This window comes from Parus major, chromosome 11 (assembly GCF_001522545.3).
Source record: "Parus major isolate Abel chromosome 11, Parus_major1.1, whole genome shotgun sequence".
Taxonomy (NCBI): Eukaryota; Metazoa; Chordata; class Aves; order Passeriformes; family Paridae; genus Parus; species Parus major.
In genome coordinates this window covers 18,362,348-18,385,963 of record NC_031780.1, presented here as the reverse complement: position 1 = coordinate 18,385,963, position 23,616 = coordinate 18,362,348, and the positions used below count along the sequence as shown (strand labels likewise).

The 23,616-nt window shown below is 40.5% G+C and overlaps 2 protein-coding genes across 5 annotated transcripts; both read right to left on the bottom strand.

Moving 5' to 3' along the window:
• Positions 1-1,516: 1,516 nt before the first annotated feature.
• Positions 1,517-3,822, bottom strand: SS18L2 (SS18 like 2). The gene is made up of 3 exons (XM_015640118.3): positions 3,702-3,822; positions 3,485-3,561; positions 1,517-2,842 (listed from the first exon to the last, which is right to left on the bottom strand). The coding sequence occupies exons 1-3, from the start codon at positions 3,768-3,770 to the stop codon at positions 2,755-2,757; spliced, it is 234 nt and encodes a 77-aa protein (XP_015495604.1). The 5' UTR covers positions 3,771-3,822; the 3' UTR covers positions 1,517-2,754.
• Positions 3,823-4,351: 529 nt separating this feature from the next.
• LSM14A (LSM14A mRNA processing body assembly factor) lies at positions 4,352-23,069 on the bottom strand. Of its 4 annotated transcripts, none has more exons than XM_015640191.3 (10): positions 22,712-23,069; positions 15,049-15,212; positions 13,724-13,856; positions 12,653-12,775; positions 10,717-10,893; positions 10,341-10,403; positions 9,577-9,756; positions 7,815-7,986; positions 6,746-6,974; positions 4,352-5,683 (listed from the first exon to the last, which is right to left on the bottom strand). In XM_015640191.3, the coding sequence occupies exons 1-10, from the start codon at positions 22,830-22,832 to the stop codon at positions 5,660-5,662; spliced, it is 1,386 nt and encodes a 461-aa protein (XP_015495677.1). In that variant the 5' UTR covers positions 22,833-23,069; the 3' UTR covers positions 4,352-5,659. The 4 variants fall into 4 exon arrangements, with proteins under 4 accessions (XP_015495677.1, XP_015495678.1, XP_015495679.1 ...); XM_015640192.3 differs by having other exon boundaries at positions 12,653-12,772; XM_015640193.3 differs by lacking the exon at positions 10,341-10,403.
• Positions 23,070-23,616: the final 547 nt, after the last annotated feature.

The window sequence follows — 23,616 nt, the reverse complement described above, 5'->3', positions numbered from 1 at the left end:
GTGTGGAGAGGGGCACCCTGGTTCTCACACAAACCGTGTCCTGTGGCTGTGTTTGGCCAAAGGCATTATCCACACGGTGCTCCCGCAGTGTGTGAAAGCAAAGCCTAAGAGACTACTTGCATTTATTTAAAGTCTTATTTCAGATGCTACAGTTGATTAAAAATTGTGAGCTGGCTCAGAAGATACTAAAACTGAAATGTGGGGTAGCAGTTAGTTAAAAGAACATTATTTTTTTTAAAAGGATAAAGTAATTATTTGCAGTCAATATGTGCCATTAAGTGAACCTGTGGAATTAGGAATAATCTTCCAACCAAAGTGGATTGGGGCGAGTGACTGGTGCTTACAAATTGAAGAACAATGGTAAATATATGTATACCTATCCCACTGTATATGAACTGAGATTACAGAAGATTCTTTATATAGTTAGAGCTTATTTAAATTTTCATATTTCATCTTTGAAAGAGTCTAAAAACCACAATATTTTCTGGTATAAGAGTTTTGACAGTATTAATCTTATTTTTGTATTTTTCTTAAGTCATATCATTCTAATATGTTAACTACTAGTAAAATGGGTTATTAGTTCTAACTACATAATTTTTCAATGAAGATAAAGCACATTTTTTGGTTTTGGTTTTACAAACTAAGTACATCTATATCTAAAGATACCAAAAAAATAAATACGTTATATATAAATATATATATAAATATAAAGTATACACAACACTAAAACTATTAAACATTTGGGTATTTAAAACCCATCCACCTTTTTTGTTTGTATGGTGACGGGCTCTATTTGCAGGCCCAGATTGTTACCTTTTGTGCTGTTTGAGGATGCCAATGTTGCCTGTATTTATGATATTGTCACCATGTTTTCTGAAACTTCATACTTACCATGTTTACAAAGATTTGTTTGCTGTACATAGACTTTTTACAGTAATGTGCTTTGCACAATCAGTGTGGCTTCTGTCTGTAAATTGTTAATGGTCTGTACTACTATAATTTTGAAAACCCTCCACTGAAAATGTTAGTGGTTATTTAACTTCATGAATGGTTTCAAGTTTCCTAAATCTTGTTGTTTAGATCTAATATTAAATCCCAAATTTGGTTGTACTTACTTGGTTATTTCATACTAAGACCAAAATGGAAGTTAATGAAAACAACTTAATTTTGAACTTTTTTTCTAACAAGTGCCAAAATGATTGCAGTTTTTGCAGTTTATTCATAATTACAAATGCTGGCAAGTTTCTGGACCTACATAAGTGAATTGTGAAAACAAAGAAAGTTTGTCTGCATTTTGACCACGTGGGTGCTACTCTGTCCTTTGCTTCCGATTGTTCTGAACACTGGTAATTTTAAGAATTGTTGCACTTGGCAAATGAGTCTTGCCCTTAAACTTCACTTACACTGCCAAGTGCAAGGGTTTGGTGCTTAGTTAACTTACCCTTATTGCAGTGCTTCTTGTGAATAGCAAACGCTTCTGAACTGGAACTGTACAGTTTGTATTTTAAAGCTTCTGTAAAAGTAAACTATTTGCTTTATTAAAGATATACATTTAATAGGTCATACCTGTTTAAAATATGCACCTTGCTGAAAATGAGCAGCACCTTAAACTGTAACTTCGGTTTGTAAACAAAGATCTTATTTCATTAACATGGGATTATTTAACAGTTTGAAAATTGTCAACTGCCTACTTACTGACTCTATCATATAAAAATGAACTTTATGCACAGTCCAATCTTTAAAGCTGCTTTCTCAAGTGATGGCACAGAAGAATATGGTAGAGACAATGCCTCAGCAGGGTCTTCAAACCAGTAGTACAGGTGAATGTTGCCAAAGTCACATTACTTGAATTTTTAGGAATCACAGAGTAAATAACTGATGGTAGTAAGCAAAAAGTAAACTCTGTCCCCCTCTCTGCTATGAGAGCAAGGCTATTAGGTTAGTGTGTGTTAATTGTGGCACTGGAATGCCATATGCAGGGTGTGTAAAGCTGCTTTTTTCCTTCCTGGGTAGGAGCACACAAGCAAGCACCTGGCCAACATGCTGCCAGTACCCAGGAAGCACACGAACCCATTTTGATTATGCAAGAATTGACTTATTTACAGAGCATTTCAAGCACAGAGAAAAAGCCTTAATAAACTTGGGCAAAAACTTGCTAAAGTAATGGCTTGATTTCTCCCTTGCACATAATTGCTCAGTGGTGCAGCAGTCTCACTTAAAGGAAAGTTAACACTTCTGTTTGACTAAATCACAGAGCAGCTCCTTTGTTAATGCATTACATTAATTCAGCATCTACTACAATTTACAAAGAACATCTTTAGTTTATTTACCACAATTATTCTGATACAGGATACAAAAGAGTCTACTGCTTTTATACATGGAACACGTGCCTGACTTTGTCATGTTGGAGGTATGAGTCACCTAGCATAACATTCATTATTATAGAGCCTTACTCATGAAATGGGCTCTGCTTCCCATAGTGCTGTCCTGACAACCAGGCTATTCCCAGAAGTACACCGAATTGAGTTTTTCAGAGGGAAAAGGAATGTGATCATTCTTAAGCTCTCCTAGTTACAGTAAAAGGGAAAAGCTGGCCTAATACTGCACTGAAAACTACTTCACATTTTAAACACAGAAGTACAGATCACTTTTTACCTGCTTTTTTTCAAACACACTTTCTTGGCTCTCTAAGAGGGACTCTAAACTATTTCTACAGCCTCTGAAAGCAGCACTGCTCACGTCCAGGTATTGCAGTCAGTCTACAGGCTTCTGTGTGCTGGGCGGAGTGGCATCAGCAATTGTAGCTAAATAAATGAGGTTTCTGTGCAGGATATGCTGGTACCTATGAGAGAAGGAAACACAGGATCTGGTACACGTTCTTTTCTAGACAAGTACCCATACTTGCACTTGTGTACTCTGATTAATATTTGCAGTTAGAGAAAAAACCCTGCGAACTAGAATAATAAGTCAGGGGAAACTTGCCGTGTTCTTACTCTGAATCCCAGTAAATACAGCACACTGAACTGGACTCTAGCCGAGCATGTGCTACTACCCCACATCGATGGGAAGGAGGACATTCAGCTCACAACCCTGAAAGCCGCCGAACGGCAGCGGAGCAGGAGAGGACAGAGCAGCCTGTGGGGCTGGTCAGAGCAGCTGCAGCGGCTCCCCCGCAGGTTCTGGAGCGGCAGAGCCGCCGTCTGGCTGCCCTGCTGGGACACGGCTCGGTGTGCCACACACGGGCAGGGAGGGCAGAGCCCACGTCACAGCAACACTGAGCAAACACCCCCTGACCAACACGGCGGGATCACTCCATGCTTTATACGTCTCCGAAGATGATTTTGGGGAAATCCCTTTGTAAGCCCAGACGCATTTTCCTCTTGGCAGTAGGAAAGCTCTAGGAGCTCGAGCCGAGTTTCACTCCCGTTACCGACACCTGGGATCCCAGCGCTCCGCCCTGCCCGCCCCCACGTCGGTCACTTACTGCACGCAGTCGGCGGCCCGGCCCTTGCTCTGGTACTCCACGATGCACCGGATCAGCTGGTCGTTCTCCTCCAGCAGCTGCGGCACAGAGCGCGGTCACCGCCCGCCCCGGCCTCCGCCCCGCCCGCCTGTGCCCCAAGCGGGCCGGGAGGGTCCGCATCACCGCCCGGCTCCGTCCCGGCCCGGTCCCCGCTCCGTCCCGGCCCAGTTTCGCTCACCCTCTGCAGCGTGTCCTGGTTCACCTCCGCCTTGCCGCGCAGCCGCTCGGGCACGAACGCCACGGACATGGCGGCTCCGGCTGAGGGGCCCCGCGCACGCGCGCTGGGCCCGCGCGGGCGGCGCTCCCGCCGGGGCTGCCCCGAGCCCAGCCCGCCCCGAACCAACAAACAAGCGCCGCCGTGCCGCTTTTACCCAACAGTTTATTCTGGTTTCAAATTAAAAAAAACAGAAAGCCTGGGCGGGCGGGACGGGGCGACGCAGGGTTTGCCCCCGCCCGCGGCTCCCGGCCCGGGTATTTACAGCTGGAACACCTCAGACAGTAAAGAGTTATTGCAACAGGACAGCACTTGCCTCTACGGTCAAAAATCTCAACAGGTGTTCAGAATCATGACTTGTGGATCCCAAAAGGCAGTTGTTAAACATGCAAAAACATTACTAAACAATATTATCTAACTTCTACAGCTGTCAAATACTTGACCTTAATAAGGAAACCAATTACAAAATACTTCCTTGTAGTGCTATACAAAAGTTATAAAATTAAGATTCTATCAACCACTTTTAAATATTCCAATTTTTCAACAGTGCAGATTTTTACGTCTTTATCACCACTGAACATTTTGAAGTAAAAAAAAAAAATAAAATCAGCAAATTAGATCAAAGTGATGTAATCTTTGGATCCCTTTATTCCTGTGGCCTTCATATACATACACAGACACAAATGACCAGGTTTCTATTTCAGCATATCAGAAAGTTGCAACTAGTTATCCAGAAGTGGCAAAAAGTCCATACTGTCATTTGTGACTTCGTGGTCTTAGAACCAGAGTCTCAATGTCTCCAAGCTACGGTCTATCAAAATGCAAACAACTTCAAACACTAAGAATTCTTTAAATTGCTCATTTCTACAGGTATTACAACAAAGTTAACGTTTCAAGAATTGACAAATGGAGACAGACTTTTATCCCAGGCATTCCAGGAGAATCACCAACTCGTGTGCCTGGTCCATTATTAAAAAAAGTTAATATTTCTCACTAAGTAAAATTAATTGCAAATCTTGACATATGAAAATTCCTTTTCACCTTTTCTTTGAAAATATCTCCTTAACTTGGTCAAATCCTGTGATATGCCAGAAACTACAAAATCAAATTCTTGCAAGAGCAGTGAAGCGTGTATCCAGTTTTGTGTAATGGAAGAACATTTTCAAAACTTCATTATAGTCCAAATATAAAATCAAACATTTAAGCTTGAAAAGCTGCTAAAGAAAGAAACCCCCAACTAATTCAGTGTTCTTCAGCATATCAACTTTCTGCAATAACAGTATGTTTACCGACTTAAAAATGTTTATTCTTTAAAAAATTAGTTGCTTTTTATACAGCTATACAAAGTTTGTAATGTTTCTTTGGCAATGGGATATAATGGAATTTTACAACTATATAAAAACTTTCCTTTGCCTAAGAAACAGTATTTACTGTGTGTACATATCTGACTGACAAAGCAAGTTTTCTACTGTCCAGCACCCTAGTTGATACAAGAACAACTACCTCAAAAGGGATTTTACAGGATTTCCAAAAAACAACCTTCGGTGGGTCAAAACACTCACAGTATCGACGGCCTTCTGCATACCATTGTCCTTACAACTTGAAGCAATTATCAAATACAGTTTAGTAATAAGAAAAATCCTTTCAGTGATGAAAAAATACTTAAACTCCATCGAAGTACTGCTTATAATTAACTATACATAAGAAATTACTTATCCTTCTGTCTCAAATATATTTAATGCTTACTGTTTTCAAAGATGGCCATTTCTCAAAAGTAACTGCATTACACCCCTTTGAAATTAAATAGTTAAATCCCAGTGCTGGTGACAAGTATACAGCAAATTCATTCTTTGCAGAGATCAAAACTAATTCTCTGATTCAAGAAGATCTAGACGTTCACCTGGTTTCAGCTTTCTTGTAGACTACGCAGCAACTTTGTTGTCTTTCTAGAGGGAACAGAAGTACAGTGTTAAAATTTGTTTTGCAAAACAAACCTTACAAACCAATCTGGGCAAGAGCCCTGGGAGCAGTTGTGCTGTGCTGGCTATTCCCCATGTCCTGCAGCAGAAGGGAGACCTCCGGAGATCAGGTTGGCATCTGGTCAAAGCCCCTCAGTCTGGCACTGAGTAGAGCAGCTCTTCACTCCAAATAGAAGCACAGCACAAATCCTCAGCCCTTACACCATCTCCTACTCAACTGGAAGGCAGCAAGATCTTGTTTAGAAATTCAAATTGCTAATCTTTGATCCCTCATTTCCATTCACGTTCAGCTACCCAAAGTTTCTTTTAGTCACAGGACTAACTGTTGTGAACTAATCAAGGAACAGCTGAGAGATGTCTCACAACAGGGAGGAATATGCTGTGATGGAACCCCTCATTTTTTTAATTAAAAAAAAATTAAATTTCTATCAAAGATCAGAGATTTTTGTTTGCAAAACTCTAACTGCTCATGCAGTAAACTAATAGAAGTTGCTCTACTGTCCCAGTCAGAACTCTAAAAGCCTAGTTTATCTGAACCAATCTGGATTGTTGTCTTTGTTACTGATTTTAACCAGTAAACCAGTCAATAGGATTTGTGCCAACTCATTTCACAATGATTCAGAAGTTTGTTGCACACTGGAAGCAAGTTAAATTATTCCTTCTCATTCTTTGTATTTTACAATATTGCTTGGGAAATGCTTGCAATTTACATTTCTAACACTTGCATTCCATCTGTAGAACTCTTTTTTTCCCCCTTTCTTTTTTTTTCTCCTCCCCAATACCAGCTATCAAATAGCTATTCAGGTCATGTGATGAAAGACAACCTTTATTTTTGATTGCTGTTGATAGTAAAATGATGTAATGTAACGAAAATTTCAGCATTGATGGACTTTGAAAAAGTAGCTCAGAGTCCCTGCCGACTGCCACTCAAGAAATTCTTGTTCAACATCAAATCTAAAGGCAGGAGATTTTGAGCACTCCTTTCCCAGAGCAGTGGATTGGGTCAGAGCCACGTGCAGTGCAACTTACCCTATACTCAAAGTCAGCGAACTCCCTCCCTCCGCGGCCTCCTCGGAAGCCGCCGCGGAAGCCGCGGGGGGCGGGGAAGCCGCCCCTGCCGCCCCCCCGGCCTCTGCCCCCTCGGAAGCCGATGACGCCCCGGCCCCTGTAGCCGCCGCGGCCGCGGTTGGGGCGCAGGGGGATGCCGAAGGTCTCGGCGTTCAACCGCCGCTCCTCGGCCCAGGTCGGTCGCCGCTCCCTGCAGCACAGAACGAACATGGATTGCTGTGAAACACTTGGTGAGGAAGGGAGAGGCGCCAGAAAGCGCCTGAGATGAAAAATGATGCATTAATCACATGGGAAATCTCCATGGTATCCCTTCCACCCAGGTGTCTGCCACACTTCACTGGACTCATCAAGAAGGAACATGTTACAGAGTCATTAATTAGATATTAATAATGCTCCAAGAGTTTGCCATATTGAAGAACACACTCTCTATCCTCTGCACACAGTATCATTTAAAGCAAGAAACAGTTTACAGTTACAGATGCTATTTTATCTGGCTTCGCGTATAATCAACAACTCCCCCTCCTGCAAGTCAAAATAGGTCAGCAATCCACATTGTCATGTCTAATAAAAATGCAGCAGCACAAGATAAGCTTTAATTTTCCTGAAATGCTTTCTGCCCACTTGAATAACACTACTAGCCAAGACAGTTATGTAATCTGCTTAGAAACCATTACAAAAGCAGGGTCATAATTGATTTAACTGAAGTGTTAATTTAGGACCAAAGCAAAACAAACAAAACAAAACAAACCCCCCCATCTTAGTAAATCTGGGAAGGAGATTCTAGAGCCTGTGCATTAAGTTCTAAAAGCATGGCTCTAAAACATCTTAAAATACCTTGCTATGGCCACATTGCACCTGCCCACAAAGAAATTTTGTGCTTCTCATTCCTGTTTTATTTTTGCCAGCTGCATGTGGAAATAAGCTCTAATCACCTTTGATTCAGAGTTGACTGGAATCAGTAGTACTGACAGTACTGTAAAATACAGACATGCATTAAGCACACTAACAAGCTTCTCCTTGCAGGACATACCTATTGTCATCACAGGAAATGTTATCAAAGAAGGATTTGGTTTTGTCATAGTAGCAATTGGGTCCAAGTGGATCTTCCTCATCGGCATTCCCTTCGCTGTTTTGGGTATCAACACCTGAGTCACCTTTGTCTTCTCCATTTACAGGCTTCTCTGGTTTCTCAAGTTTATCTTCTGGAAAACAAAAAGAAAACAGAAGCGTAAAAAACCCAGCAGTATCCACTTCTTCCCAGTCAGAGAGGAACTATACTGAATGCTACAAAAATAATTCAATGTGGAAGTCAAATAATTTCACATGTAAATTAGAATGTATTGCTGCTGCTGTCTGGAGGTTTCTATGCTTCCTGTGGGTTTAGTTAACAAAAAAACCCTGGGCAGAATGGATTTGATAGCCATCTCTTTTCTCCCCTCTTTAGCTACCTCCTTCCTGGGCTTAAGAGCCTCATTCAGTGAATCCTCCTGAAAGCCATCCCGTGGTTTTGTTCATCCCTGTTGTCCTTCTCCTTTGTCTTCTGCTTTTGCTGTTATCTCCTTTAAGACACAGAGCCAGCATTCTGACTTTATGTTGTATTTATTTCCTAATAATGCTAAAAGTTCAGCTTACTGTTTTGACTGGTACTGAAAACAAAGCTGACAGCTCAACACCTGCAGCTATTACTATCTTCAAATCTCATTGCTAAATGTATACAGCTTAAATCTCACAATGCTGTGCATAAACTTCAAGTAACTAGCTCAACCTTTCCACACCACAAGAATTACCACACTCAGAAACATTTCTACAGCTATTTGTAGCTATAAATTATACTCTATATAATACATATTATAAATCATAGTATAAAATACTATAATACTAATATATTATGCATATAAAATGGTATAGTATTTTATATATATATTTTATATATGATATATAATATGCATAATATTAAAGCTTTCCCTTTTCCATTTATTATTCTGAAAAAAATAACATTACCAACAGCAAACCAACTCACTGAAACATGATACAGAAAAACAGGCAAGCACCATAGGACAGATCTTATGGGACTCAATGGATGGTTTTACTGGACAATGAAATCTGACCATTTATTCCCACCTTGTTTCCCAGCTTTTAGCCAATCATTCACTGAAATAGGGAACTCACTGTATTAACCTGCAACAATTTTGTCCAAAAATAGTAGCAGCAGTGCAGCAAACAGGTGGCTGGTCACAAGAGAATGAGGTAATCAAAACAGAAGCCTGTTAGAAAACAAGTGCTGGCAGCATGGTTTCTAACTACTCCTGGGTTCCTCTGGAAAAGTATAAAAGCAAGGAAATACTAGAAACCTTCAAACAAACTCTCCTGCATAGTACAGTGAAGTTCTGATCCTAAACTCCTTTGCTTTTGGTCTGTAATTGACATTATAATTTTGGTCTAATAATTGAAAACCTAAAATATGGATTTTCTTTTATTGCATCCTTTCCAGAACTTTAAAGTCACAAACATTATTGGGACTTCTGGGTAAGTAATCTGCATTTTTAACAGAGACTTGTTAGAATGTCACAAATAATATCTGCTAGCTAAAATTTTTAAAAAACTCAAACATTGAGCCAAGTATTCAATTAACATATGATCCCAGTTTACTTATTAATTGGTTTTAAAATTTATTTTTTAATGACTGCAAGCAAGACTTAATACTATATGCCTTTTAAGGGTTTTCTCCAAGGTAGGATCAAAACAGCAAGACAGCTTTTCCATGCTCAAATCTAAAGCAAAAATTGGTTTACCTTTTAATTTAAGTTTGTTATGAAATTCTCTATCAATTTCCTCCTTATTGAATTGTGCATTTGCACTTTCAAAGTCAAAGTCCTTCTCAAACTTCATTGGACCATCCCTCCTAATACCAAATCTTCCTCGGCCCCCTCTGTGACCTCCACGGCCTCTCCGTGCTGCAGGTGCACCTGGAACTGAAAAGAGGGAAATTCTGTTTGGTTTTGCTTTGTGGATCAACTTTTCTCTGAGGGTGGTGGAGGGTATTTTGGTTTTCTGGTTTGCTTTCTAATTCCTGGGGTAACAGGTTGGGACTTCAGAAGTGCATGAAGAGAATGCCTGTTGTTTAATGTCCCATCAGAACAGCTTGTAATTTGTAAATTCACTTACAGTAACGATGGCACAGACAGCATAATAGTACTAAATATGTGTGTTAAAAGACTCTCTAAAAGTCATTAAAAGCTTTTGGAAGAGGAGTTAAAATATTAGTAGTGTTTCAGTCAAGTATTTTTCTAGAAAGTCTTTTTTTCATACTATTATGTTTATAAATCCCTGAATGGTCCTTGATTTACATTTTTTTTTTAACTGATTGCTTAGTATAAACCAACAAGAAGAGATTTTTCTCTTTAATGTTGACTTTATTTACTTGTATTCTTCTGGCTCAATGCAAAATTGCTACCCTCTCAAGGCAAAATGTGAAAGAATTTATTTATTTTAGTAAATTGAAAAAAAACTTATTGGTCTGAAAGCAATGATAGCTATTTCTCAAAACATGATTTACCAATTTGTCGTTTGTTTTCATTTCTGAGTTCATTTTCTGATCTTGAAACCTTGTGTGCTTCAGCTAAAGTTGGAAATAAAAACATGATTTGTTTATCCAATTAGGTATTTTTGATCATACTTTTGTATATATAGTTCAGATTTTAAAAAAAATCCAAACCTATAAATGGAAACCACATGTTTAATTCATAAAAGAAAAAAAAAAAAAATTTAGAATATATGCTTAAGTTTAAAAAGAAATATGTATCTAATCCAGATCTCTGCTGGCCAACCTACCAGTAATAGACAGCAGGACAATTCCTATGTATTACCCTTTAAGAGAGCACTTTGTATGTGTATGGAAGGAATTAAGCTGTATGAAAACTATCCAAAGCTACCTCGTCTGTGCTCTTGGTTCTCTAGGGATTTTTGGCTTGCAGACACCAAAGGTCTGGTTTGTACAGGACTCCTCCTCCCAACGGGTGCTGGAGTGGGCAGGTGGGCTGAAGCTGTTTGTACAGCTTGTTCCATCGTGGGGCTCCTTCTCAAATGGTCCATCTGAGGGCTTGAACGACCTGGGGAAAAAATAAAACAAAACCAAACCCCACAGGATTATTTCTCATCTACAAAGGTGAGTTACTGGTCTCAACCGATCTAGACTCACAAGTTTATCTGGCTGAGCAGTCAAGACAGCTAAGTCAAAAAAAAAAATAATTCTGCACCATCAGATCCACTAATTCAGAATAAAGAATATTTAGAAATACCCCTTCCTCCAGTCTAAAAGGAAATAATGGGCAGAACACCCAATCCCTACCAACCCATTAACTATGTGTATTTAGCTGAGGAATGAAACTTTGGCATTGATTGGAGATAAAAATGCTCCTTCTCCCTCCCTAGGATGCCAAGTGGGAAGGGGTGCTCCCCAAGGCAGCATTGCTGCTGCTCAGGCTCTGCTGCAGGATCCCTGCCCATGCAAGGACAGCTGTGGGAGCTGCCCCACACAGCACTGCTCACACAGAGCCACGTGCAGCACCAGGGGCTGGAGGCAGCAGCACCATCAGAACGGAGCCACTGATCCAGCCAGACAAGTTTACAACATCAAATAGGTAAATCTACTAAGAAATTAGAGTAAGACTCAAGTCCCAGTGAATAAAAGAACAAGGCTCTATCTCATTACAAAACAAAAGGAAAACAAAAAATAAACCAAACCCACATAAACCTACGAACGAAACAGAACACAACAATAAATCCAACCATCCCATGCTTGCAATCTACAAAGACCAAAAATGTTTCCCAAAGCAAACACACTGAGAAAAAAACCTGTTAATATCCCATAGGAAATGCTGTGGCAGAATGTATGTCCACCTGGAGCATAAGTCATATATATTCATACATGTCCATGAATCCTACAGGCTTTAAATACAGAAACTCAAACTACTATTTCAACAGAGAAATTCTCAGCATACTTTTGCCCCTTGAATAAATCCAACAAAGTAGAACCTATTTTTGGCAACCCACTCAACTAGTCCTAGAAACACTCCTAATGGGTATACAAATGGAATTTAGGAAAAAAACCTGTTTGTTATAAGTGTTTTGTGCTTTAACATGACTGCATAATTTAAAAATGGCATTAGGAATATATCTTGGCACATACTTTGACAGTAAGGAAAAGTGGAAGAGCAGGAAATAATGGGGTTTGAGTTTTCAAGGAGCAATGTTAACAACATTTGCACAAAGGGTGACGGTGAAGTTGCCCAATGTTTACTTTCTTTTTTCTTTGCCATTCAATTATCATCCAGAATCTCATTTTTTCCAGTATTATATAAACCATCCATACAGTTCCTGTTACTATTTAGCTCACTTAAGTGTCATGTCACTATCTCTACAGGAAATCAAGTCTGCTGTTAGTATCATATATGTAACTATATATGAACAGAAGACCTACAGTTAGGAATAAAGATTTTAAAATTTTAACCTGAAGGACTTTCCATTTCAATCAGTATGAAGTATCTGCAGCTCTGTCATGTTATCAGTAATACTAAATACTGAATTTCCAGATGTACCTCTTTGCTAACATTACTTCACATAATTAAGTCCTATTTCTCAGTACAGATGCTTTAAAGGTAACAATAAATGCGTTACTACCTGCAGCAGTCCAAGATGTAGAGAAAACAGATTTAAGAGCAAACACAAAGCCTCTCTGTGTTTCCTAGGTTTAATACCAAGTGTTTTCATGAGAGAATTCACCTGTTTGGTTGGCATTTCCAGCAACCACCAAAATCACAAGGACACAATTGTTCAAAGAAGGACTGAAGTCACTAAAAAAGATTTTACCTTGAGACATCTGTGATTTTAGTGATCTTGCATCTGTTGTAAATGCAGAACCAACTGCAGTGCTTTGGGACATGCTAGCACTGCCTGAAGAGTCTGTTCCAAAAGATGTTAGAGAACCTCCTGCTTTGAAAGAAATAATATAGCTGTAAAATCTATTTTAGAGTTGTTGTTTTTTTAATTAGCACTAAATGATTAGTGAAGCTTTATTAGGCAGTTATTCTAGAGTACACATAAGTCTGCTCCTCCCATACACTTTTTGTTTAATAAAACAGATGTATGCTCATATGCTGGTAAGACTAATATCTTGATTTTTTAATCTAAAATGAAAAATAAAAGAGCACTTCTAACTTCACCATCACAAGTATCAAAAAACCACAGTCATTTTACAGAGCCATACGTGTTATTGGTACATATCTCCATTTATGATCCTTTCAGCAAAAATATGACTGCCATATCTTAATTGATATCAAATTACAGCCAATTCTACAGCCTTTCTTTCGCATGGCTAACATTTTCAGTACCAGGTGTAACACTGCTGCCATAAGAGTTACAAGACTGTAAGTTCCTATGAGAAAAACTAAGCTGTGAAATAAACTCTCAGGGTGGAAGGCAAGCTGGTTGGTGAGTCTCAGAGAGAATGTGCAGGATAAAGGAGCAAGTAGCCCATGCAGCTCACAAACACTTCCAGTGGCTATTTCCCACCTAACCAACACCTCAGGAACAGCTGGAGGACTGTGCTGGCACATGGCTGCTGAATAATCCAAATCCTTAGTTAAGGCACACAGCACCTGGTCAACCCAACAGCACAGCTATGGGGCTTCTCTGGAGGGGCTGCCTCTACCACTTGTGAAATATAATGAATACTTGTCCCTCTGAGATAGTTGTTTAGTTCTCAATCATAATTATTTTGATTTAAGATGCAAAGACTATGAAGAACTCTCTATTTTTGAGCTAAACTGCAGAAGTAACAGAGATGAAGGACTTAGACTCTGCCTTAGGATAAGACTGATGAAATTCTAAGCAGTGACTACTGTCTGTGCACACAGAGCTTCACTCCCAGCAAACACCTACCAACTCCCACAGCGCCGAACTGCTGCCCCACCAGCGGGCTCGGGCTGAACTGACTGTACGCAGGCATCCTGCCAAAAGGACCATAGGACCCCACAGACTGGAATGAAGATGTAGTCGAAGATCCTAGTGAAGACTAAAGACAAAACACACACACACTAGCAAAAATGCGTATTTACACAAAAATTAGGAAATAGTTCTGTGAGGCAAGAAATGTAGAAACTCTAAAATAAACATTTTCCCAAGTATGTACAGCTTAGAAAGCACTTTTACCCTTCCATCATGGCAGACCTGTGGAAACAGTACCACAAAATTTCGCAATCTTTCCTATAACCTCAGACACGACACTCTTGTCCAACACACACATATAAGCTTTGTTGGTAAATTTAGAAAGAGTCCTATCTTTCAAACCCCACAGGTACAATAAGATACACAAGCATACTGGAGGAGGCTGGGGTTACCACTGTTATTTGGGTTCCCAGTAACACAACTTCACCACTCTTGACTACAACTGAGAAGGACTTGCACCAAGTTTAATAAAAGTTCGTGGAGAAACGCAAAGGCACCTTGTAAGGAAGTCCAAGAATTTTATCCTACAGAATAGATAAAGCAGTAGAATCATATTACACGGAATTATCAACCTCCAATTGAAGCAAGAGATTTCCCCTTGCTCTCAGGGATGATTTCAAGATACCCCATAAGCACAATCAGAGGCAACACATTTCTGAGGAAACTCTTTTTCAGTCTGTTTACTACAAAATGGCAGACTAATTAAATCTGAAGGCTTCAAGTTTTAAGTTGCTTTCCCCTCAGAAACCAAGTACTCATTATTCAAGTAACTGCCTTATAGTATGAACCCTGTTTAAAAACACATAACTAGATGAAACACTTCAAAGTTATAGTCAGCAAAAAATGTTGAACATTAAAACAAAAATAACGCAAACAGGCAAACAAAAGCAAAATCAACGATCTGGAGATATTTCAGCATCTACTCCATTTGATTTATAGCAAGTCTGATCTTCCCAAGAACTATGTGTCCTCCTAAGCCAAGTCCTTTTCAAAAAAGGCATCAAGACCTACATAACATCCTTAGCTGGTTTTGGAAAGACAGCAGCTTTGGTATGTAGTGGACAGTGCAAGAGTTAGATTTCAACCTTCATTTTCACAGTTAAAACTGTGAAAGGAGAAAATACTTCCAGAGTTCTTTACATTGTGTTGTGAACCTTACAGTGATAAACACTTTAATTTTTAAGCATTCAGCTAGAGAGCACTTAACCTAGCAAGTTACCTCTTCAGCAACCATTATTTACAACTCTGTTTTGACATACCTGAACAATAGCAGGGTCCTGTGGCAAGGAGCACTGAGGTTTCGGTGGCTCACAGACAGTCAGGTCTTTAATGTCGCTGCCACGGAATATAATGTACTCGAAGACTTCATCGCGAGGTGGGATGGGTCTGTCCGTTGGTCTGTCTTCTGTACCAAAGGAGCGAACTGCAAAGTTGGGAAGGGAGAAAAAGAATGAAACATCCCACATTCAACAAAAGGGTTTAAAATATACAGACACCAACAGCTTTAAATAATAATAAAAAAAAATTCATTGAGAAAAAAAACTTTTATTGAATTGGCATCATATTCTTTATCATTATGAACTCTCCTCAGACAAACAAGTAATTTTAGCTAAAAAATCTGAGTTAAAATCCAAGCTGAGAGACTGAGAGATCATTTATGCAACCAATTACATGTTGAATATTTCAACTGTTTTGCGAAGGTAAGGGGAAGCAGCAGAGCAGGTTTTTTTTGTCTGGTAAGTCAATCCTATGAATCGACGAATAGACGAGTTTACATACTTCATATTTCTGTATTTGCAAAACAGGAAAAAATATGCTAATACTACTAGAAGCTAGAATATTAAAAATTATCAAATGTGAATTTCTCAAGAGATTAAAAATTTAATAAAACAACAAGAATTCTGTGGTATGTATATACGATCTTCACTAAGCAAAATGCATTCTTCTTCTTCGTGTAAGGTTCATATGATCTCTGCCAAATTAGGTAAACTCACCGGGGCATAACTATCTTGCTAGTGTGCACCATACCAAGACATTAAATTCCTTGTATGAATTCCAACAGCTTTCTGACTGCACAGCAATGAAGTGATCAAGCTTTTCCTTTTGCACTACGTATAATCACTACATTGTACAAGTGATAGATACCATCACTTTGCTGTCATTGCCCTCTCAAAAACTTTTCCTCACCCTTAGACTGCCAACTCTGGGTGAGTATCAAATGAAACAAACAAATAACTGAAGAAGAGATTTGTCTCAAAGGGCTAGTTTTGTAAGCAAAAACTAACCAATGGATTGAAACCAGAGGGGAAAAAACCAAGCCCCAAAATCATGACAGTCACATTCAATCACAATCTCATCAACTTGTAGCGGCTTTAACAATCCCTCATGACTCTTTTTCCTCCAGCCTTTCAGAAAGTGTTTGTTTGCTTTGCAAGGTACAGGTTATGTTGAGAAAAAAAATAAATCTGAACTTTGCTTTAATTTACCAGAATCAGATTTCCCTCCATTTTCAGATGCATCAACATTTTGGAGACATCATTAGGCACTTTTTTTCAGCCATAGAATCATTAGTCAAGAAAAGCAGTCTCCCATAGAGATGCATAAAGTAATTCTGAGTCATTTCTCAGGCTGCACCAGCCATCTTCCATCACTGTTGCTTCTTGTGATACTGCATAAACAGAGCTTAACAGTCAGGTATTAAATTTTTTTTCAAGAAGCATAATTCAGGGGTAAAGAGATCATGTCCATATTACAAAGAAAAATAGTATTAAGTGGTTACAATTATTTTGTTCATGTATCATCTAGTGAACTAACTTTCATTATCTTTTGTGCTTCTGTGCATCTGAAAGTCTGCTCTGAATGGTACTACAAAATGTGAGCAATGTAAAGAGGCACACACTGTTTAGTTAATGTCAGTCCTTGTTAGAAGAGGAAATCTGTCTTCTTTTCCTCTACAGAAAAAAGTGTCTGAAGCTTAAGAATTTGCAGAAATTAACTCAAAGTAATGCACAGTAGCTTAATAATATTATCAATGGGTCGTGTGCATTCCTGTAGTTCATTCCATTGCTTTTTATTCACCAGGCTTTTCTATTTCACTATCTTAACTATGGATCTACCCTCTTTCTTTTTTTCTTTACTTTCTTTTTCTTTTATACTCTAATTTATCAGATAATTAATAAATTATCTTGGACTTTCATTCCATCATTTGACCTGCTGCCTTGGTAAGTAAAATGAAAGTTTATTCTGTACTGCTTCTCTCTGTCCCATACTGAAATGGTTTCTCCAGTAGCCATTTTGTCTACAAAGGTGAACAAAAATGGCCAGAGTATGATCAGGAAGTTACCAAACCTTTTACCTTCTAGCTAAAGTGAAGAAACTACTCTATAGCAACACCACAGAGAAAGGGTAGGAAGTTAGAGGCATTTTGCCTTTACCTTTGAAATAAAAATCTGATGAACTGAGGAAGAAATATGCTTTGAAAGTATTTCTCTTAAGTCAGAGCTACACTGGACACTAACACCACACTGTTCTAACACCTGGTAATTACCTTTCTCCATTCTAAACCAATTTAAAAAAAAGAGAATCACCAGACTTTGATCTACTAACATGCTGAAAGAAGTAAAGGGATTTCAGTGCATGTTAAAAAACAATGTCTTTCTCCACACCATGAAATTATCATAACATCAAAAGGAAGTTTTTCAGTGCCAAAATTTAGAACTGATCTTTAAGAGATTCAACTGTCTATGCAGCCAACTCAAGACACTGATATGGTTGCCAATGGTTTAGCAATAAAACACATCAAGACTTGCTACTAAAAGTTTGATTCTTCCTTTATTTCTCTCCTGCCTCAAATCAAACTGGTTTTACCACAGCCTTCTGCAAAATATAAACACAATTTCTTCCAATGAAGATTTGTTCTGCTGGAGAGGAGTAAGTAAACTCCCCTGATTTGCAGTTCAGACTCACCCTCTTGCCACAAACAACCAAAATAACCACCCCAAGTCCAATTTCCTTTTAAAGCAGGAACCAGAACTGCATGTACTGCAATCTTAGGAAGGGCTACTTAATGAGTCCACTCCAGTCAGAGTAGCGTTCAGGAGCTGAAAGTTAGTTTTTGTATTTTGCTAAGGCATACCTCTCTTTACAGTTTCTGTCTTCCTCACTTAGATTAGGATTTCACACAATCTGAGCTCATGAAAGTAATTAATCTAATATTAGAAGTGGCCTGTATTAACAGGATTTTAGAAAGAAATAGCTTTTACCATGTTTTTCTCATACTCAGAAATATTAAGTTGCCAGAGTATCAAGAGCACAAGGTATTGGAGCAGCAGCAGGCTTAGAGCTCTATCCAGCTCTGTCTCTTGAGGAATTTCCTCAGACTACTTCCTTCCTCCAGAACAAGGTGCAGTGGTTCATATATAGCAAAATACTGAACAGTGAGGGGAGATGAAAATAAGCACATGGAAGACAATCTTACAACTGTGGTAAATCTAATTAATCTTACCTTGTCGATTTCAGGATTGTTTTTTTCTTTGGTTTTTGAAAGAGCTAAACTGCCCTAAGGACTAGCAAACAAAAGGACGAACAGTACATGTTAAAAACAAACTTATTTTTTGTCAGTGTAAATACACACAATTAAGTAGCTAGCTAAAATAACTAACTCTCTTGAGCCTATTTATTTATATATTTGTGCCCAAGTAGTTCCACCAACTTCATATTAAAGTGCTGTGAGCAAATTTTTGTACAGATTTTGACTGTGATATTACTACTATACAATATTTTAATGCATATTACCATATTTTACTACTGTAGCATTCAATGGAACATTGCAGCTTTCCCTGTCAGTTAATAGATATGATTACTTGTTGATTAACACAGGGAATCTAAGCAGAATGTTAGTCAGAAGTGAAGCCACTGACTCTGCTAGAAAGGGGACTGTTCCCCTACAGCGTGAACTACTGCAAGCAGTAGCTCAGTCTGTGCACAGCACTGACACTCTCTCCTCACTCCCTGAGGAGCAAACACACACAGAAACCAGCTCCTCCTTGCTCCTAAGGCACCCAGAAGGAGCATGATGACTAAAATGAGACCACCACAGGGGAACAAGTCATTTCCAGGCTCATTCCTCTACAACAATTAACTCAGCCTGCATTCCTTTACTTGCAGGAGATGGATGAGGGCAATATCCAGGAGTAGGCTTTGACAAGAGGAATTTTTCTGCTGTGACATACTGTGCACGAGTTTGGTTTGGCACACATGCCCTAACCTTCAAGACCCACAAGGAGCATGTTACTTAACTGCCTAAAAACTGACTAAAAACAGTCATAAAATATTGATAGAAAATTAACCCTTCCCTTTCCTGCTCCCACACCTGAATGAGCTCAACTCTTCACAAGATTTTAACTTTCCTCTGCCTTTGTCTTTCATCTGCAATTAATGTCTTGTAGAAGTCTAAAAGGGAAGTTTTCCTTTTGATGTGTCATTATGCCATGGACAACACTATCACAGACGGCTGAAAATGCCAGAAGCTTAACTACTTTTTTAAATTACCAAAAGCTGTTTCATTAGTGTCTATCAATTATAATGGTTCCAATGCAACTCTCAATGGTCTGAGAGTTGCTAAGTGAGAACTGATGCATTATAGCAGAGGCAATATACAATTTTGTTTCTTATACTCACATACCTAAGGATTCCCTGTTGTTAAAGCCACAAAGCCTTTTCTGACCCAACATTGCTGTTCCCACACAGCTTACCTGCATTAAAAATAACTCCCTCTAAAACAGTGCCTTGAAATAGAAAAATGTTATGTATAACTAATAAGAAAGATCACATCTCCTTTTTAATGCCACATTTAAGATCAAGCACTGTGATTATTCTGTAAATGCCCCAGGTAGGGCAGCAATCATTTTCCAACAAGAAAACTAACAATGGTTTGCAAACTCCTCTTAAATTGCTTGGCCTTAATGATGTTTTAAAAATGAATGATTTTTTAAAAAACTAAATGTTAACTAGAACCAATAACTAGAAGGACATTTCAAGTTATTCTAACTTGAGGCTTGACAATAGGAATGGGTTTTGGTTCCAGACACTGTCTCTGAGAAGCTGTCGATCCAAAGAAAACATAAGCACCAATAACATTTAAGAACCTCAAATGTCTCCACAGCTTGTTTAGCGTTTAGAATCCACTATGGATGGATGTTTTCCCTGTTATTTAAATAATTATACACTTTGTAAAAGGATGCATCACTTCATCTTATCGGACTGCAGCTTAGGTTAAAAATGTTATGCTCAACACTTAACAGTTCCTATCTTTCTCTAATTGTGAGATACAGGTTACAAGTTTTGCTTAGTGAAGAGATCACAACATTGCAAACAAAATGCTGATTATAGAACTAGAGCAGACTGCCCCCAGTATGGGAGAACTATAGTCTGTGCTGGCAATGCAAAAAACACATTTCTATCTGAAACCCTAGACAATTTAAGACATTCCATGAATACAACTTTGTGAGATTAACCTCTGACTTTGGTTTAGCCTACACAAATCCTATGGTTGGGCAAATCCGTGGCTATTCAAGATCAGACTCTATCTCTACTTTTGCACTTTATGTCACCATTTCAGTGACCTCAGTTAGAATATGAATAACGATAAGGTGTCCTGCGTTTAGCTCAGGGAACAGTTATGTCACACAGACTACACAGCTGAGCAAATGAAAGCATCAAGTGTTTTGGGGACTTTTTTTGTCTTTCTCTGGCAAAAAAAGTTGACATTTGTGGTCAAGATTCTCATTAAACAGTTTTGGTTTGACTTCTGGACTCAGAACAAGAAGAAGAGGTAACTGTTACTTGATCAACATATTTACAGCTAGAGTACAAGTTCTGCTTCTTTCACCAACAGACCTGGCCAACAATTAAGCACACTTGTCACCATACATATACACTGTCATATACACTCAATGGCCTAAGTCGTGAAGCATTCTGTTCATGAGCACAGAGAACTGCTCTACAGTCTAATATGGTTGTTAATTCATCAGCTCCAGATTAATCTCAAGATTTTTGGTTCTATGTGGCCTAGAAATACTGGTTTATTCTCTTCTGAATCATAACACTCTATTACAAAACACACATTCTTCAGCTAACTCAGTCAAGTTTTATTAAAGTAAATTCAGTGGTTTAGAGTTACATTTCTGATGAGATCTATGAGAAGAGAGTAGCTTAGACTTGTAACTTAGTTTGAACTATCTTAAATATGTACACTTTGGCAGACACACCACAATATGACTTAACCACTCTTGAGAAGTCATGCAAAATTGGCTCTGTCAGCACTAAATCAGTCTAATTTTGGACAAGACTATCACAAGGTCCTCAAAGATAGGATTCTTTTTCTGTGTATTTATGCATAAACCTTAACAACCACAGCATGCAACTGGAATTTCTGAACATATATTTTTAATCACAGTATCCAGCTTTTGCTTGTATAAACCAAAACCAGCTGTCCTTTCAAAGTAGATAATGCAACTCCAGCCAGGCAATTTAACCTAAAGGCAACTTTAGAAATAAGTAAAAATCACATAATGAAAGCTAACTGCCCCATAAACGAACTGTGCAAGCCTGGGACCAAACCCACTTTAGGGTGTTTCAAAGCCCACGTATCACCATTTACAAAACAGAGTAACCTATCCCTTAAACAATAACTGGGGGGCGGGTTGTTGTTTGCGAGGAGGGAAGGCCTTAAAGCACAAACAAGAATTACCACAAAGGCTCGCGAAAGCGAACACGCTGATGGTATGCACCAGCACCCGCGGCAGCTGTGCAGAACGGAACAGATCGGCGTTAAGCCTTTCCTATCAGCCAGGAACCGAGCTCTGGAATCCTCTCTGTCCCAAATATTTCATTTACACAAGGAGCAATTTTTCCTCTTACCTAATGGCTAGATAGACTCTCTGCTTTTACATATGGATTTAGATTACTTAGCAAGACTTGACAGATGCAAGAAGTGTAAAGGAAAAAAATGCTGAGTTTTGCAGAATCTATTATAAAAAGGTTATTAAAAGTTCTGACTTAATGTTTTACGTTGAGAATGAATTGTCACGCATGAGAAACACTGGTCCTTCGAATGCCCGGTTTCAAAAATTCTTTTTTTTCCCCAGCTCTCTTCTCAGAAAACCTGTCTTTTTAACTTTCTTATACATTCACTCAGATCCCTTCTCTCTCGATCTATAAATGTGTATATATATATATATATATATGTATCTTCTGACCGATAACATCTTCATACCTTTTCGAACTACTATATACCTCCAAAATTAACAGCTTACGTTTAGCTTTTGTCGGTAATCCAGCACTCAGGATACCCTTCAGACCCAAGCTATCTGCCGTCCTAAGATGCAGAGCAATCCACTCATACACGGCCCTATACCCTGTAGGTCTAGAATTCTTAACGATGCAAAGAAAATCTCTTTCTAGCCTCCCCTTCCTACTCTCTTTCACGCACTAGCTCTGAACCGCCGCGGGTTTCATACTTGCACTGTACTAGGAACACCTCTGAGCAGCCCCCGGCGCGGTACAGCTCCCGGCTGCTCTCCGCGAGGGTCCCTCCCCGCAGCGGGGGGAACAGGGGGGATCGGGGCCTCGCAGGGCTGTCGCGCCGCCGCTCTCACAGCCAGACCCTCTCCCGCTTCCACCTCCCCCGCAGCCGCCCCGCCGGGAGGACGGCGGGACGAGACGGGCTCTGATCGAGCTCCGCCGGGCCCCCAGAGGCGGCAGGCCGCCCGCCGGGCCTCCTCAGCGCCCGGACAGCGCCGCGGCTCCGGGTCCTCGCTCAATCCCGGTCCCGCGGCCTCGATCCCGTCCCGCGGCCGCGGTCCCCTCCCGCCCCTCCCTGAGCGCCGCCGGGCCCGCTCCTCCGGCCGGCCGCGTCCTTACCCTTGGCTAGCGCCACCGTGGAGTTCTCGGTGTCGATGGTGTACAGGATCCCCTCATAGCGGATCTCAGCCTTGGAGATGAGGCTGATCTTACTCCCGATGTAGGGCGTCCCCCCGCTCATGGCGCTGCTTCTCGGTCAGGGACACCCCTTCGCCGCTGCCGAGGGCTCTTTAAGCCAGGCAAAAGCAGCCAAGCAAGCCCGACCCTGAGTCGTAGTAGGCACTGTACTCCTGCCGCCCCGACCCGCCGCTCCCCGCACGGCGGAGCCCTCGGCACAACCCTCAGCGGAGCGCTCAACACGGCCCGCGCCCCGCGGCTCCCAACATGGCCGCCGCCTTCATCTTCCCTCACAGCGCCCCCCCCCTCCCCCCCGCCCGGCCCGCCAGGTGCATGCCGGGAGCGCGGCTGCTCTCGCGATAACTGCGGGCGGGAATGTCGCGTCGGGGTTCCGCGCGTGACGGCGGGAGCGCAGCGCGGAGCTTCGGCCGGGCTCGGCTCGGCTCGGCTCGGCTCGGCTCGGCTCGGCCCGGCCCGGCAGCCCCCAGCGCTGCCCCACACCGGCGGTCCCGTGTCGTCGCTCGGCTGCCCCGGCCCTGGTGCAGCTCGTGTCACCGGGCAGGTGACAGCAGCTTTGGTGATGGGGGTTCCGGGGTGTTTGAGGGCCCGGTGGTTGAGTGGCAAATCCTGGTGACTCCCGAGAGCAGTGTAAACATGCGGAGAAGCGCAGGAGTGGGGGGTGAGAACATCGCTTGGTGTTTTACTCTGCTGACAGTGTTGGGAGTCAGATCCTGGCAGCCAACACTAAGCAACACAATTGTTGATGAAACTTTGACCAAAGTGTGGGACTAACCCTGAAAGAACACCTTTTTAGTACGAGTAAACACACACAAACACCTCATGATTTT

Bases quoted from the DNA above. Each gene is read 5' to 3' on its own strand.
- SS18L2 (XM_015640118.3), bottom strand. From the start codon at position 3,770: ATGTCCGTGGCGTTCGTGCCCGAGCGGCTGCGCGGCAAGGCGGAGGTG. The intron at 3,562-3,701 runs GTGAGCGAAACT...TCTGTGCCGCAG, and splicing joins ACCAGGACACGCTGCAGAGG to CTGCTGGAGGAGAACGACCA. The intron at 2,843-3,484 runs GTAAGTGACCGA...CTTCTCTCATAG, and splicing joins CGGGCCGCCGACTGCGTGCA to GTACCAGCATATCCTGCACA.
- LSM14A (XM_015640191.3), bottom strand. From the start codon at position 22,832: ATGAGCGGGGGGACGCCCTACATCGGGAGTAAGATCAGCCTCATCTCC. The intron at 12,776-13,723 runs GTAGGTGTTTGC...TTTCTTTCAAAG, and splicing joins GTTCGGCGCTGTGGGAGTTG to CAGGAGGTTCTCTAACATCT. The intron at 6,975-7,814 runs GTATGTCCTGCA...TCTGTGCTGCAG, and splicing joins ATTTCCTGTGATGACAATAG to GGAGCGGCGACCGACCTGGG.